The sequence below is a fragment of the Diospyros lotus genome, chromosome 7 (genome assembly GCF_014633365.1).
Source record: "Diospyros lotus cultivar Yz01 chromosome 7, ASM1463336v1, whole genome shotgun sequence".
NCBI lineage: Eukaryota > Viridiplantae > Streptophyta > Magnoliopsida > Ericales > Ebenaceae > Diospyros > Diospyros lotus.
The window spans coordinates 23131024-23149289 of record NC_068344.1 but is presented as its reverse complement, the minus strand read 5'-3'; the positions used below and the strand labels follow the sequence as shown (position 1 = coordinate 23149289).

General features: G+C 33.9%; 1 protein-coding gene across 2 annotated transcripts; it reads right to left on the bottom strand.

Annotated features, from left to right (window-relative positions):
* Nucleotides 1–297: 297 nt before the first annotated feature.
* On the bottom strand, nucleotides 298–6514 carry LOC127806382 (protein IQ-DOMAIN 2-like). 2 transcript variants are annotated; one of them, XM_052343626.1, is made up of 6 exons: nucleotides 6313–6514; nucleotides 5780–5860; nucleotides 4707–5696; nucleotides 3893–4120; nucleotides 3387–3506; nucleotides 298–1108 (listed from the first exon to the last, which is right to left on the bottom strand). In XM_052343626.1, the coding sequence occupies exons 2-6, from the start codon at nucleotides 5843–5845 to the stop codon at nucleotides 482–484; spliced, it is 2031 nt and encodes a 676-aa protein (XP_052199586.1). In that variant the 5' UTR covers nucleotides 5846–5860; nucleotides 6313–6514; the 3' UTR covers nucleotides 298–481. The 2 variants fall into 2 exon arrangements, with proteins under 2 accessions (XP_052199586.1, XP_052199587.1); XM_052343627.1 differs by having other exon boundaries at nucleotides 4707–5693; nucleotides 6313–6512.
* Between the last annotated feature and the right edge of the window lie 11752 nt (nucleotides 6515–18266).

Genomic DNA, 18266 nt, shown 5'->3' with positions numbered 1-18266 from the left:
TGTATCTCCTTTTTAACATTCAAACAATTCTATTGATTGATGATAAATAAATCATGTTTTGAACTATTTAATTAATTAATAAAATTATTTAAATATTAAAATTAAGATATAATAAATGATAAACAATGTACATTTGTTATTGTTTAACTATTACCTTCATAACAACAGTTAACATTATCTTAGATAAATAATAACTTTATTCACAATTTTTTTTTTTCTTTTTAAACACAAAGCATCATATTAATTTGCATCTTCAACAATAGACTTAGACCTAGAAGCTCTAAGTTCGCATCTCCATTCTTTTCATCAAAGAAAATATTTTGTGCTTTTGAGCATTATATTAATAAAATTTTGAATATTTCAAATCAATATAATATATTGAGATGTTTCAGTAATAATACAATATTTAAAAATAATAACTATCAATTCCGATGCTGCCCGAAAACACAAAATACTTTCTCCCTCCGTTATTAGCGTCCTCTTACGAACTCACATTGATATCCTTCGCAGAGCCAACCGCCAACTTAGCCGGACCAGAGTGCCTCCTCGTTCCGGCCACCGGAGGAGATGGAAAGGAGAACCGCTTCTTAGCCGATCCCTTTTCCGGCGTTCCACTGCCCAATTGGCCTGGCTGCTTCGATTTGCCTTTTACTGAAGGTGAATTTACTGGGCTCTCGCCGTTTCCCACCGATAAACCGGCAACGCTGTGCCTCCTGAGCTGATCGGACCGCGAACTACGGTTGCTCCTCGCTTCATCTTCTCCGCTAGAAACAGTACCCCTGGAGCTCGGCGACCTTGTTTTTTTAGCGATCGGAGATGGCGCCTTGGAGCGGGGAGCGGAAGCTGATTTCCGGGCCGGAATGCAGTTCGGTTTTGGCGATTTTGGAGAGAGTTTGTTGCCGAGGTTGAGTTCATGAAGAGAATTAGCCCTTTTGAGTCCGCCCGAAGATATGGTAGGGTTTCTAGTGTTAAATTCTGTGTTGTCTTCGGCTGTATTTTCCCATGGACGGGCATCCATCCATCGATCTAACCAGCTCCATCCCCATTGGGAACTGTTTATGTCCATTACTGGAGGATTTGCAGATTTCGAATTCTTCTTCTGTGCTTTCTGTTGCAGAAAATGTACACCATCCTTTTTAGAAATTTACCCAATTCAAAATTAGTTGACGGACACCATTCTGCCAAACTTTAGCGAGCTTTGCAAATTTATTCCAAACTTTAAATTTTATCGAATCGCTACCATAATTTTAAATTTTTGTTTCAATTTTGTTATGCGGTCTCTTGCGATTTTCAGCGAGAAATTTTAATTAGTTTTAAAGATTATTTCTTATTCTTAATTAGTTTCTTATTTAATTTGTAATCCTATTTTATAGTTAGTTGGAAATTGTTGTTAAGTTAGAAAACGTTAATCTTGGTGAATAAAAAAACCTTAATCTTGTTATACAAGGAAACTAATCTATAAATAGAATGGTTGATTTGTTAGTTAAGGTGAACAGATCACTTGTGAGAAATCAGGAATAGTTAGGAATTGGGTGTAATTGGGACTTAGCTTTAGAGAAATAATATTGGGCTTTGTAGTTGTAATTTTTTTTACTATATAGTAATATTTTTTCTCTGTTGTCTTGATGACCGTGATTTTTTCCTATTAGGGTATTTCACGTAAATTTTCTTGTATTTGATTGTGATTGGATCATCTTGTGTTTTTTCTCATCTTATTTTTTTCCTTCAACAAGTAATATCAAAGTTTTGGTTATCGATCGCCTAGTACGCAAAGGATATACCAAGTATGATGAAGTTTGATTTTGAAAAATTCAATGGCAAGATCAATTTTGGCTTGTGGCAAATACAAGTCAAGGATATCTTGATCCAATGCGAGTTACACAAGGTATTGAAAGGCAAACCAACTCCTGAAGGCTCTAGAAAATCTGGTATAGCAAGTTTGGCAAATGGCTCCAAAGATTGTGACGCTAGAAATTCGTCTTTCAATTTTGTGGGAGATGAAAATATTCTCTAAAGAGATGGATACATCCTCATAGCATGCTGCTAGACCACCAAAGTTTCCATGAAAGAGGATGTGATACTTCTAGTGGATTCACAAAGTTTTCACGCGGGCATTAGCTTGAAGGTGATGCAAGGTGTGTGGTGGAAAGGATGTCGATGGCTGAAGAGCTCCCAAGGAAACCAACCATTGGGGTTGCACCATAGTTTTTCAGTAAGGTATTTTTCAACATTATGCTGTGAAAATCGTAGAGCAGTATGTGCCTAAGTGGTTGTACCTTTTATGGTGAGATACGGTGATCTTAGTGATTGAGATCATGATGATTATCGATAATAAAAAGTCATGGTTGTCGTCGGAGAATGGATGTATGTTTTTAGGAATTCTCGCTGAGGTGGTGGATTGTTAAGATTTTCAGCGAGAAATCCTAATTAGTCTTGAAGATTATTTCTTATTCCTAATTAGTTTCTTGTTTAGTTTGTAATCTTATTTTATAGTCAATTGAAAATTGTTGTTAGATAAGGAAACCTTAGTCTTGGTGGACAAAGAAACCTTAACCTTGTTGAACAAGAAAACTAGTTTATAAATAGGATGGTTGGCTTGTTAGTCACGATAAGCAAATCACTTGTAAGAGACCAATGAGAGTTAGGAATTGGGTGTAATTGAGACTTGGGTTTAGAGAGAAAATATTGAGCTTTATAGTTGTAAACTTTACTATATAGTGATATTTTTTCTCTATCGTCTTGACGGCCGTGATTTTTCCCTACTAAGGTTTTCCATGTAAAATCTCTTGTGTTTGATTATGATTGGATCATCTTGTGTTTTTTCTCATCTTATTTTTTTCCTTTAACATTGTCAACCAACATTAGAAAAAATATAACATGCATGTTTATTTGAAACAGATTCATTAATGACAGAATTTGAAGAATGCATTTTTTTTAAACATTGGCTTGACGACAAAGCCACTTGCCCTAATTTGATTAGGATAAAGTATAGTATATGAGCAATGATGATGGATTGACGGCAAAATATAATTGAAACAAAGATTAAAGTTTTAGTAGTTATTATCTTTTAAGGGTAGCTAAGGTGGTGACCCATCATCTCTTGTGGTAACCATGAAGTTATAGGTTTGAATCTTCTTATGACCTTCAGTACGTGAATATTTTTTATATTTTTTTGTACTGAAAGAAAACAGTTTTGGTAGTTATTTGATAAAATTTAAACTTTGAAATAAATTTAAAAAAGGGGTCAAAGTTAGGTGAATTTTCAAGTCATTTACCCTATTCTGAGAGCAATTTTCATCTTCATGATGATTGGCAGACAAGATAGTGGGAAGAAGGGCAATTACATTGAATTACTGAGAAAGGTTCATAAAGAAAGAGTAGAATACCTGGCTTAGGGATGCATATGCCAGCGCCTTTTCCCTTCTCATGGCAGCCTCCTTCCTGTGCTGTAGCTTAGCTTTGATCTGCTCCTTAGATTGTGTGCTATCATTCCAAGTTCCTCCCAACTGTTACAAAATTACCCACTTTATGAGCATACAGATTACAGATTTCCTAGCTGACTGTTAGAAGAAACAAGGGGCTCAAAACCTACACAAAAATAATAAAATACACCTGAGGGATAATATAATCAAGAGTTGAACTCAAAATATTCTGGAGAGAGATCAATCTAATTCGAAATTGATATGATTCTAGTATTAACAGTGACAAACATTTATATTATCCTTTTGTGTTATCATTTCAATTCACAATTTGACCTCAATTTTCACAAACATTTGAGGATATTCTATATCTGTTCACCAACAAACTAGGAACACTTCTACTGAAAATGTTTACGACAACGTTGTCAAGGAAACAAACAAAATCACAGATTAGTGTTTTAAAGAGAACTCACAGGTTCTCTTGACTTCTCAAGCTCTTTCTCATGTTTCTGTTGGATCTGTCGCTGGAGAGCCTGGTTCTCCTCTGACATTCTGATCCTCCTGGCACGAATCTGGGACTGCACACGGGTTAGATTTTGCATGCATCGCAAGGCATTTGCAGCCTGACGTTTGACGGAGTGCCCCTGTGTCAAAGACTTCAACCTTGCCAGCCCTCTCAAGAGCCTCACTTTCTTCCTTGCCTAGGAATAATGGGACACAATTCCCTGTCAGTAAGCATTAAACAGTAATCATGTTTGTTCTTAACACAACGTCAATTCATATGACTTGCATTCAGATCTTATGCAGGGAGTTAATGATTATGAGTCATCGTTTACTCCTTTTTTAGCTGACCATTCTTTTGAAGTTAATAAAATTGTAATTGATGATTTTGTATTTATTAGTAAAATTTTAAGACGTCAAAGCAAGAAACTGAACAAAAATAATTAATTTACAGGTTACAACATGAATTAGATGTAGTCAGAGCAAGATGTTAACAATCTAGTGAGAAAAAAAGTTCAGTACAAAAAAAGGCAAATGAAAAACCAAATTCAACTAGTCATTATGAATTGAGATTTGGACATGATGGCTTGGGGCATTTGTTTTCATCTATGTACTAGTGTGGACAAGTCTCCAAAGCTAAAAAGGTAAATTCAAGTACCAAAAATTGCATATTGTGCTGGGACAGAAGTTTTCAAGTCTAGTGACAGGAACAGAAGAGAACAGTCAACTTACACAAACATAGGTATTTCAAGAAATAGCTTTTCTTAAAAAGGGTGAGATTAATACCAAATATCCTTGGAATACTGCCTGAATCTTGATTGCTGCTGATTCCTCCTTTGATTTACCCGAGTAACTAGCTACTGTTATGACTCGAACAACCTCTGCATCTGTCTGACCACAAGCAACTGCTGTCTCTGCAGCTACGCCAGTAGCCAAGACAAGAGAACAAGCAGGCTCGATCTGCTCATTTTCATCTTCTATTGAGTTTGCATCACCAATAGAAAAATCATGCTTGTTCAACTCATTTTCATCTTCTTTAGATTTTACATCGACGTCACAAAAGCCATGCTTGCCTTGCTCATTGTCATCCACCCTAGATTCTACATTGGTAACAGGATAAACATGCCTGGTCTGCTCTTTTTCTCCTTCTGTAGATTCTGCATTGGCAACAAGATAAGCAAGCTTGCCCTCCCCATTTTCATCTACCATAGGTTCCACATTGGCAACAGAATAAGCATGACTACTCCCCCCACTTTCATCTATTGTAGGTTCCACATTGGCAACAGGATAAGTATGCTTGCTCTTGTCATTTTCATCATCCATGGATTTCATGTCTGCTATGTAACAAGCATACTTGCTCTGATCATTTTCATCTACTTTAGATTCTGAATTGGCAACATAATCAACATCCTTGCCCTCCTCATTTTTATTGGATGTAGATTTTGCATAAAAAATGGAACAACCATGCTTGCAGTGCTCATTTTCATCTTCTGCAAATTTTGCATCAGCAATAGAACAGGCATATTTTTCATCTTCTGTAAATTTTACATCAGCAATAGAACAGGCATACTTGCAGTGCTCATGTTCATCAATTGCAGATTTTACATTTGCAATAGAACAAGCATGCTTGCTCTGCTCATTATCGTCTTCTACAAGTTTTTCGTCCTGTGTGGGAGGAATTTCTGGAACAGGCACGGCAATCTCGGCAGGTGAAGAGGCTGAATCGAGGCTCGTGTTTCTCCCAAACCATTTTCTGTTTGATCCACCATTGCTCTGCTAAATAAATTGCATAATGTTCAAATACAATTCCACATAAAGGTATCAAAAGATATGAAAGTTGAAATCATCTAAAACCTTACTTTCTTCTCGGGATCAGAAGTGAGAGCTTTCTTCACTGCAACAATCCAACTCCCTCTCTTCCCCATTCCCAATCAAGTCATCTTGGAAAACACGAAATTTTTTTGACGAATTAGATTCCTAGACTGTATATACAAACAAAGTTTGCCATGTGTACTGCAAGCTAAATCTTAAATCTGTAGCAATAAAAACTCCTAATGGAGAATTAAAATTCAAAAATTAGATCCACAAATGGTGAAAATCAATTGTTCCTTTGGTTGACGCTTTCGAGTAAAAAAAAAAATCGATAGAGAACTAATAACTATAACCAATCAGACAATCAAAGAAAATGCAATTAAACCAAATCAATTTCCATATGCCAAATTGCAAGATAATCAAAATAAAAATGGCGCCAACATCAGAATTCACGCGCCAATTATCCAGCCTTTGTTCAATTAACAGACGTAGCATTATATTCGTAGATAAAGAGACACAGAACAAGAACGAGAAGAAAGGTTCACGCAATTGTCGGGAAAGTGATCCAAAGATTTGGTACCTGCAAACCGCAGAATATTTCTGCAAATTTGGGTTCCCGTTCTTCCTCCCCCGCTCTCTCCCTCCCTCCCTCCCTCTTCCCCTCTCTCTCCTACACAAACCACCACCGCCACAAGAATATCAAAGAGAAAAGGTGTCCAAAAGAGAGAGACATAGAAAGAGATGGAGATCTTTTTTAGGGTCAAGAACAGAGAGAGGAGCCTGAGCCTGAGCCTAAGCCTGAGCGAACAAAAATGTACGGTGCTGGTAAGTACCATTCGGTAACGATAACCGTTAGTTTTCTTTCCTCGGTAACAATAGAAAACTCAGATGATAAGGATAAAGTATTTTGTGGTTGCAATATAAATGTTTTATTCCAAAAAGAAATTTATCTCATTTTCTAAGTGTTTAATTTTCCTTATAAAATATTTTACATGTATATATTTAGATATACTAGAGAGGTGATCCATGTTACTCAAGTATAAAATAAATAAATAAATAATTATGATGTATGACCTAGCCTATTTTTTAAATTTTTAAATAAATATATTTATTTATAGTTACAATTTATTTAAAAATATATCTTTCATTTAACAAGTTAATAGGCTAGGTCATACATCACAATTATTGGAGTTATTATTATTTCAAATCCCTCTTTCTCTATGATTGATGAGTATTTGTACTCAAGTGTCAATATATCTTTGTCTCGTGTGATTCGAACTTGACTTGTACTATAAATGTATTTGTATAAATGATGTTAGATTATTATTTATTTTCACTTGTCCTTATTGTATTGGAGATGATGATGCAGAGGGGATCACCATTCTTCTGTCTCGGACCAAGTATCTACAAACGGAGGCGGAAACTCATTCTCTCGTGATCATTCCGATGCTCAAGTCAATTCACAGAGTTATGAAAATTGGAGTATTTAGTAGAAGCTATAGAAGAAGATCCACTCTACTTGTCTTGGTCATTTGAATTTATAGGGTAATTCTCTCCATTCTTATCAAGATAAGACATCTCCTTTCGAACTTTCGGGATAAGGATTTCGCTCCTTGTGGAGCTATGATCTTTGTGAAGTGGATATAGCAATCGGTTTTTGAGGGGCTTAAGATAATCCTTGCCCCCCATGAACTTCGGAGTGGTGGTTGAAATCATGGAATTCGAAAAATCCTCGTTGAGCAAAGGTAGGATTGTTAATTATTCTGTCAAAACAAGTCAGCCACGTGTCCCTCCCATATTTGGGCTAAATGGCAACTTCAACTTGATTTTCTGTCAAACACGCATCCTTGTTGTCATTGGCTGATTTGCAGGGGTATTGGGATAATTACGCGCTCGAGGGCATTTCTCTCGTCAGGAGATTATCTAAGATAGTGGCGATGACCATTTTTCTAATTTCAATGTCAAGGGATTATTTTACAATTGACAAGGTGATTACAAGATTACTTATATGAGTTATATAAAATTAAAATATATCATTTTATGAGATTGATAAGATATTTTGAGGTCTAAGACATTCAATATGAAATGTTTGTTACTTAAGCGCCAGTATTTGAGGGACTTTCCCCTTTCAATATAATAAAGATTATTATATCGTAAGATTTCCGGTATGGAGTCAAGTGAATCTAAATTCATCAATTATGTTTATTTTGAGTCTAATTTGGTGGTCAGGTAAGTGAAATGCTCTTCATGTTAGATATTTAGTTAGTTTATTAGTGTGCATAATTTGAGAGCAATTACATACATTCAAAATTTATTCAATCAACTTCAAAATAGTGATTGTGAATTCCTCAACATAAAAATAAATCAATTTAAAGAGAATTCATGTTAAATTTGGCATGTTCTATAATATGTGATCAGAAAGGTTAAACTTACTTACAGTACTATTTTTTTATTTTTATTTTGTGTGAATTGATATTTAATATAATTATGACTTTTGAATGGACAAAAATAAAGTCAAACAAATTAACATCTAATAATTAATCAAAAATTGTTTACTTTGTTAAGAGAATAGAAATAAATAATTTATTTTATTTAAATCTTAAAAAAAAAAAGATCTAAATATTTCTCGTAAATTTATTTTAATCCAACATATTCCTTGAATAAAATTATTTCAAAAGTTTAATTTTACTTTCAACTATGTGGCAATCATTCCGAAATATGTTATGGGAGTTGAACTCGAAATAAGATAAACTTTAAATTGAACGTCTAACATCAATAGTAGAAAAAAATAAATTAATGCATATCTAAATTTCAAAACAATTTTTTGATAAAATTATTAATGAATTGGATATTACTGAAACACTATTCATTCTCCCTATAAACTACGGACTAGACCCACATGAACAAACGGGTTGGGCCAAGTAAGTTCGAGTCAAAACCCGTGCTCTGGCCTCTCAGTTAACAACAACTGATATATAATCACACTGTTCAAAATTCGAATGCGCAACCTTAATATACCTAGCATCTAAATCCTATGCGAAGAACCACTTAGACTACCCCCAAACAATTCTAAAATATTTCTAACAAAATTTGAATCAATTTATCTCAACCTGTTAAATTCAATTCCATTAAAACTGTTTATTAAATAAAACGGGGCTAGACAAATCTATTAAATTAAAAGATTAGGCCACACCTATTACCCATTGCCGGACCCTAACTCTCAAACCCATTACCCAACTGTTCTCTCAATGTTCAACCTTCTCAAACGCCAACCGCCCCCTGGTATCTCTGTCACCGCCTTGGCCACCGTCTCCTGATTTCTTAACAATTTTATCCATAGCGAGCGACAACCACCATCATCTTCCCCTCTCGATTCTTTGCTCAACTTGGTGTCACAGTCCCCGACATCACGAACCTCCGCCTGCCACTGTACCATTCCCTATCTCTGACATCCGAGGTTTGCAGCTTCCTTTGCTTTTCATACACACACACACACACACTTTTTTGCTATTACAGCCCTCTAACAGTGTTTAATTTTCATTTACCATTGAGTGATGATGTGCCCTATGCTTCTTTTACATTGTGTTTTTTCATGTGATTCCAAAAAATTGTAAACCCAATATCCTATATTCAAGTTGTTTCACAGGAATACATTATTAAAGGATGTTCAGCTTGGTTATTTGGCCGCTTATAAACTATCCCTTTTAACTTATATGCTACATAGTTTATTTAATTACATGTTTATTAAAAATTAAATAGCTTAAATGCAATTGACCTTAAACACTGTTTCAACAACATTTTAGAAAATATACCCTTAACTTTTCTCAAAACGTTGTTGAAAGCTTATTTTATTAACCAAGTTAATTACAATTTTGCCCAAAAAACTCATCTATTTTCAACTCTTAGCCCTTAAACATTACTCTCTCATCCCTTTGCCCCTCATCATCGCAGCTTCTTCCATTGTCGACCTTCATTATCGCAGTTTCCATCTCCGATTGCCGCCTCTATTGCTACTTCCTTCATCATCTGTTGTTGTCGCCTCCTCCATCGTCTGTCATTGTCGCCTTCATCGTCGCCCGCTGCCTCCTTCATCTTCCACTGCTCGCTTCCTCCTCTATCTCTATATATATATTTAACACATATATTTTAATGTCTATTGTATTAATATATTAAATATTTTTATAAACTAAACTTAAATTTAAACATAAAGCATTATATTAATATATTTTTTAATAATTGTGTATAATTTATTAACATGTAATTATAACAATTTTATCAGTTGGACATCAATTTATAATTTATTTTATTAAAAATTAACATTTTTTATGAATTTTATTTGTATTATTCACCAACATATATATTTTAGTCTATTTGTTAAGTGTTTGGGGTATTATTGTAAACTTTTTGTGGCGGGAATGTTTTTGATTTAGTATTTTTGTTTAGATCATTATTAAGTTTGTGGTGGATTTTTATAGTTTTTTAAATGGATCGGGTCTGGTTTTGGGCTAAACCTATATCTATACGCATAACAGTAAGACCTGACCCATTTTTAAATGGGTCTGGGTTGGGTTTGATGGGTTTTGTTATGACTTAGGGATATGTTAGTGAATGTAATGTCAGAACAACTTGTATTAACTGCAAGTGGTTAATTAGCTGAGGGGTTAAGTAGTTAGGGGGTTAGAACTGTACAATAAGTTGTTAGGTTACTATTATGTGGATATAGGCTCTATATATAGAGACCTATTGTTGTGAGAATAAGACCATTGAATGATAGTGAAATTTCTTTCCTATATTCTATCTCTCTTATTTATCTTTCTTTGATCTTGTTTTTTCTCTCTCTCTCATTTTATATATTTTCTTCCTAAAATTCAATTCTTCTTTATTGAATTTAATTTGAATTTCTTCAATTGTCCAACCCACAATTTGAGGGCTTAACAAGTGATATCAGAGCCAATGTTTATTGACTGTGGTAGTACTTCTGACAATTCCAACGACAAAGAATTCAATGGAGAACCCAAAATTCAGACAAAGAATTTGAGAGCTTGACAAGTAAGTTCGAGTCGAAACCTGTACTCTGCCCTTTCAATTAACAACAACTGATACATAGTCGCACTGTTTAGAATTCAAACATGCAACCTTGATATACCCAACATCTAAATCCTATGCAAATAATCACTTGCGCTATCCCAAACAGTTATAAAATATTTCCAACAAAATTTGAATCGATTTATCTCAACTTGTTAAATTCAACTCCATTAAAACTATTTATTAAATAAAACGAGTCTAGACAAATCTATTAAATTAAAAGATTGGGCCACACCCATTTCCTATTGTCGAACCCTAACTCTCAAACCCATTGCCGAACTACTCTCTCAACTTTCGACCTTCTCAAACAGCAACCGCCCTGGTATCTCTGCGACCGTTGGCCACCAACCGCCTTGGTCACCGCCTCCTGGTTTCTTAACAATTTTATCCACTGCGAGCGACAACCACTGTCATCTTCCCCTCTTCGTTCTTTGCTCAACCTGGCGTCATCGTCTCCGACCTCACAAACATCTACCGACCATTACACCGTTCCACATATTCGACATCCAAGGTTTGTAGCTTTCTTTGCTTTTAATATATGTACATAATGTATTGTTTTTCTAATTTATGATTATTTGTACATAGTCTATATATATATATATATTAAGGGTTTCTGATTTATGATATTTTTATACAGTACATATATATATACATATTTTTATGATATTTTTACACAGTACATATATATATACACATATTGAGGATTTTCAATATGTATATATATATGTATAATGTGCTGTTTTTCTGGCTATCACAGCCATATGATGATGTTCAATTTCCATTTAGCGTTGAGGTGATGATGTGCCCTGTGCTTCTCTTACATTATGTTCTTTCATGTGATTCCACAAAATTGTAAGCCCAATATCCCATATTCAACTTGTTTCACAGTAATACATGATTAAGTGTTTGTGGTATTATTGTAAAATTTTTGCTGTGAGAATGTTTTTGATTTAGAGTTTGTTTGGTTTACCTTTTTTTTTTTTTTTTTGTAGGCTTATAACCTTTATACTTATAAATTGTGTAAAACTTTTAAGTTGAGTGGCATTTAAATTGATAACGTATTTGAATAAATGTGTTTTAAATTGTTATTTATATATTTATTAGTGTATGCCTGTGCTTAAAGACACGATATAAATAATATTAAGATTAAAATATAATTATAATTTATACGTATTATGTCAAAATTTGTGAAAAACTTGTAACAATTTTTCATGTAATAAATGCTCTACAAAACTTAAATAAGAAATAAACGTATAAGATTTATAATGCTCACAAATATTGCAAATTAAAATATAAGACTAAGTAAAAAAAAAATTGTAAACATTGAATAAAAAATAGAAATGAAAAAAAATTACTAATCTATTTAATAAAACACATCGGTAAGTACTCTACCAGCTTGTATTTTACATACCAGCCTGTATTCTACAATTCCAAACAAATCAAATATAAAAAAAATTAAATATCAAATAATGTACAACAGTTAGTACTCTACAATCTAAAAGAAATTAAAATTAAAATACATACCAATTAGTACTACTGATATCAAATTATAACTACATAAGAAAAATAAATATTATATTGTCATACACCAAAAGAGTGAGTTAAAACTTTATAAAAAATCGGTTAAAGTTTTCTAAAATATGTATGATTTACAAAAGATGTGTCAATAACATATCTTCAAACATGTTTTCCCAAATTTTCTCCTCATTACATCCTAAAAAGTCTTTGTATCAACTTGTATGTATACCAAATGAGGAACATACACAACAATATGGTAATTTGTGAAAATGAACACACATGGTTGCGGTCATGGTGGTCGCGACCATCAACAGGGGAACCTTGATTCGGGGTCGGAGAACCTTGGGTTCTCGACCGTGAGTGATTGGGAACCCTTGTGTTCCCCGACCCTCACAAGTCGGAGAACCTTGGGTTCCCTAACCATGTACGGTTGGGGAAGCCTTGGGTTCTCGACCATGAGTGGTTGGGAACCCTTGTGTTAGGGTCGAGGAATTGACGTCAAGAATTTTTTGATTTTTATATTATTTTAATTATAAAAGATAATACAAATAAATCAATTTTACATTTCTTTAAATATAAAAAATTCAACACCTAATAAAATAAAATATTAAATTTTGAATATCGTTTCCTACTTTGATATCATTATTTGAATAAAGACTTAAAAACTGCATGTGATCATTATCAAATAAAAAAAAATTATTTATTTTTTTGGGATTGAATCATTCATGATTTTAAAAAAAACAATTCTAAATATTAAATTCTTAAATTATACATATTCAAAAAAATTAAAACTTACACTACTGGTTTTTTTATTTAAAAATATTCAAATGTTGTAGTCGAATTAATTTTTTTTTTAAATTAAGTATTGATATTTAAAATTAAGTATTAATTTTTTAAAAATTGAATTTAAAAAAATAAAATTTTAAAAAGAATTGAAACCCCGACAGTAGCTAGTCAGGGGCTCCAAGGGTCCTCGACCGCGCTTTCCCAAAATTATAATTAATGTCTCTTTTTCCAAACCCTGTCGATACTCAAATTATAGTGATCCGATCAGCGACAGATTGTTTAACTGCCAATGCAGTTATACACAAAACCCAAAGCACACACAACCCTTCATAGTGAGTACGACATCATTCCCAAGGAAATAAAGGTAATAGAAAGCCCTGTGGCGGTTAAAAATAAATATCACCAGGGGTCACATATTTATTTTAAGTCCACAGTCCATAGACTCAACAACAACTCGAATATTAAAAAATAGTTACCACACGTATTTATATAATTAATGCGTAGAACCGAATTATGGTAAGGGAATGATTAAAATATGTAAAATGACATAGACTTGGATAGGGGTTGAAGAACACGATAAGAGGGTTAGAAACTTGTCTTGAAACGATTTCTCAACTTGCACGCACTCTCGCTAGCTTAAAGCCTTCTTGGCTACCACCATGCGCCCATATTTCATTTTTGAGCCTCTGACACGGTCCTCAAGCGCCAAATTAATTTTTAAAATTTTCTACATTTTTTTATGAAATTTTTTGGTTTTTTTTTTCTCATTTTTCATTTTTTTTATTCTTCAAATATTCTTTATTTCTTTTCTTTTTTTTCTTTCTTTTTATTTTTGCTTCATTTCTTTTCTTCTTAACGCGCACAACCTTCTTATGTGCAAAACCGCTGCTAGTTAGCGCTGCTTGGGCCACCACTGTAGCTAGCTTGCTTACGCCAGCCGCCTCAGATTGTCGCTGCTGGTTCAGCCATTGCTAGCCACCGACGCTTCTGGCCGCTTCGCCATGACTATCTTTCATCGCCATTGAGACCCTGACCAGTCTCCATAACCAGCTACCGCTGCTGCACGGCTATCCCTACTGCTGGCTGCTGCTTCACTGCACAACCGTGGCCGATCGGCCGCCATCGGCCACCCCCAGCAGGCCACTACCGCTACTTCAGGCTAGCTAAACAGTGTATGTGAATATGTATATATATATGTGTGTGTGTGTGTGTGTGTGTGTGTATGTATGTGTGTGTTTGTGAGTGGGAAGATTATTAATTTCAGCCATTGGAATGTCTCTCTTATACATTTGATACATTTCAAAAACTCTCTTACCTTATTATATAAATGTTTTTGGTTTAAAAAAATTGATGAATTATTAGAATTTAACAAAAAGACGAAAATTGATATCTTGCTGAATAATACAAATTCAATTCATAAAAATATTAATTTTTAATAAAAATAAATTATAAATTGATGTCAAACTGATAAAATAATTATAATTACATGATGATAAATTACACACAATTATTAGGAAATATATTAATACAATATATATTAAATATATATATATACACACACAGAGATGGGAGGAAGATGTCGACGATGTCGAGGCCCACTCTTGGATTACCTGCTAGCATAGGAAATCCATGAGAAAGTTCATTCAAGATGGATACAGATACAAGACATCAATAAAAAAAATTGTCAAAAATTATTTTCATCTCCATATTTGCTTACTATCAAAAGGAGTCATAACACATATTACATCATTCGTCTAGGGCTTACCATTCATACACTATCAAAATGAAAGGCTCCAATACTACAAATACAAAAAGAAGCCCTCTATCGAAGCCCTCCAAATTACACCCTTAGATATTTGAGGCCGGGACATCTTTGTACACATCTAACTAGAACTCGCCCCACTTACTTATCTTCCACTTACCTGGAATGACAAAAAAAATCGGGGTAAGCCACAAGGTTCGGCAAGCATATAACAAAAGGGAAGTATCAACAAGTTCATATATGAAGGCATGAACAACTCGAAGCCAAAAGGAAATCATTACTCGACATATAACACTGACTGGTGGCTGCACTCTCACCCTACAATTAAAACACAATAAAAAAAAATACAATAAAACTTTTATATTTTTTTCTTTATTTTGGTGAGGTTTAAACTCATCAGTATATGAGTGCAGTTGTAGTCCAAATTTAAATTTGTATTTTCTGGATGAGTCCAGCTCGTCCACTGAGAGATTTATTTATACAAAAAAAAAAATGTCACACACACGCACACTCATTTGGATGAATTGGCAACAAGATTTTTTTATGGATTTTTAGATAATAGATACTAGGAAATAAAGCAAGACAGAAGTTGAAATAAACGTTAAATGTGATAATATGAAATTGGATAGCACTTGAGTTAAGACAATTTCAGCACCAACCCGTTGATCCCCAATTTTTTGCAGAAAAGATTAGCAACATTAATTTAATTTCAGATATGAATGTTTGTTATTAAATACAATTAGAAATGATGATAGTTCTAGTTTAATCAATCCCCATACATGATATGCGGGATTCTAATTTAAGCAACTACCATAAATCCAATTGTAATTAATACACAAACAACTAAATTAATCATCCGAGTTTGGGTATGATAGCGTTTCTAGTTCTAGTAACTTTCATGCGTGACATGAAAGCTCTAAAATAATCTTACGCTCCAATCCAAACCTAGTGATTTCTCAATAATTAATACACACTCATATTGAAATTTAAATTAATGTCACTCATTTAAAACGCCGCTTTCTTTGGGAATCATTGATGTTGGACATTGTCTTTGCTTTAACCCAATATTGGATTTAGCTATTCATCTTCATTTGAAAGTTAATTGACAGGAATTTAAATGGCGTAATTTAAATAACAAAATTTAAATGACAGAAATAAAAATAGCAGAAATTAACCGGTCATTTAGGCGGTGGATAATAAAGTAACAATAAATGACATAAAAATTCAAGAGAAGAAAGAAAGAAAGAAAGAAAGATCACAAGAGAAGACAATAGAGAAAAGAAGAGAGAACAAGAGGTTTTTTCAAAGAAAAATCTAAAAAAATAACTAAATTTTGATTCAAGAATAATAATCACCCTTACAATTGCAATCAAGTGAATTATTTATAGACCACAAGATGCAATACAAATCATACAATTTCAATTATTCAACTAGACATAATTATATCTAATGGGCACTCACACACCTAAAGTTAAATAGATTTTAGCTAAAATACACATCTAAAGTTAAATAGATTTTAGTTAAAAGACACACCTAAGGAAGCACTCATAAAATAAATATTTAAAAAGAAAAATAAAAATAAAAAAATAGATTTTTACAAGTTGGGTTTTCGGCCTTCTTTATGTTGGATTTGGGCCTTCCTTGGGATTAAAATGCTTGGGCTTCTTTGGAATTAAAATGCTTGGGCTTTCTTTGGTTGGACTCCATTGAATAGTTGACCCAATTACACTAGATTTTGAGTAGTAACGTTGGCCATCTGATTGACTCTTTAACATCTTCAATTACTCGGTAAATGTCAATTTCTTTATCATCCTGACAATAGTACATAATGTGCATAATTATTCAAATTAAACATTAATATAAAATAAAAATAGGGATATAATTTATTAAGATTTAAAAAAATTAACTCCTCATCAACTGGGTTCATGCATTCTACACTTAACAACAACCTCACAGAAATACCATTTCTTATTTTTGTTTATCAAACATATTTTTCAAGGTAAGCCATAAGGCTCAACAAGTGTATTAAAACAATAAAAACTGAATATGACTAGATTTCCCTGAACATCATTTATATCATGCCACATATGGACACATACCAGCCTCAAAAGCATAGATGACACAGAATCCATGCCATGTAATTATATCTCACATTACCCAGCCATAACATCAATGTATGGATGCACACATATGGTCATTGGGGCCTACATAAGAAAATGCACATAATGGCGCCCAAGACCTTGTAAACAAACCTTTTGTAGCCAATGGTAGACTACCAAAATAAGAATGTGAGCCCAAGGCTCTTATCTCACATCCATCACCATCGTCATCATATGCCACATCACTCGTAATCTCATCAATGTCACAAGCTGTTGTGGGCCTCCACTCATAGTCTTACGTATCACAAGATCCAATTGCTGCGGACCTCCACCCACAGTCTTACGCATCACAGGATCTAGTTGTTGTAGGCATCCACCCACAATCTTATGCACCACAAGCATAAGCCAATTTCCACCACCATCACCACCGCGTGCAAATGAACCATACAATGCAACATATAAGAAATGCAATGGCTCTTACAGCATTAACGTGACGACCAGGCCCTCATAAGCCAAGCATCAGGCCATGCTACGCCCACGTAAGAATCCACACACACGAATGCTCTAATGCATATGCTTGTCTAACATACACAAGTCAGCACTCACAAGCCAACCGTGTCATGCCAATGCTCATGCTCCTGTCACATACAAAGCATGACCCCCCAATGAATGCAACCCATGATCCAACATCACTAAGTGAGGCAATATAGAAACACAATGCCATGCAACACAACCATAAGCAATGCTATGATAAATGGCATTCACACATCCTTACTTTGATTTCCCATTAGAGCTCTTGGCTCTTCCACACATTTCACATTGCACAAATTTCACCACATCAATGGAGGGCAATTATCCATATAATAATAGTCATGCAACACACATAAGTTACCATGGACACGCCAACCAAGAACATTTCCAATTAACTTCCCAAATGATTATCATGTTTCCTCATGCAACTCATTTACGCTATTATCACATGAATCCCATGTATATACGTATAGGTGTCTTCAACCACATACTATCATTTTAGAGGATTTATGGATATGAAAGGAAGCATTTAAAAATAATTTACTTTAACAATCTTACTTGATATGGATTAAGACAAGCCTTAATCAACTCAAATCATATCCAAAATACATGATATCATATATAAAATTGAATCTCTCGAAGTCTAGTTTATGATGCTTTAAACGGATTGCAATTCCGAGTTCTACATCAAAACTTATGACCAAAATAGTGAAGCACGCGTAATGCAGTCAAGTTGCGGCTGAGTTGACTCGG

Excerpts from the sequence above, each read along its gene's own strand:
- LOC127806382 (XM_052343626.1), bottom strand. The coding sequence starts at position 5,845 with ATGGGGAAGAGAGGGAGTTGGATTGTTGCAGTGAAGAAAGCTCTCACT. Across the intron at positions 5,697-5,779 it reads CTTCTGATCCCGAGAAGAAA|CAGAGCAATGGTGGATCAAA; the intron begins GTAAGGTTTTAG and ends CAATTTATTTAG. Across the intron at positions 4,121-4,706 it reads CAGTATTCCAAGGATATTTG|GCAAGGAAGAAAGTGAGGCT; the intron begins GTATTAATCTCA and ends CATTATTCCTAG.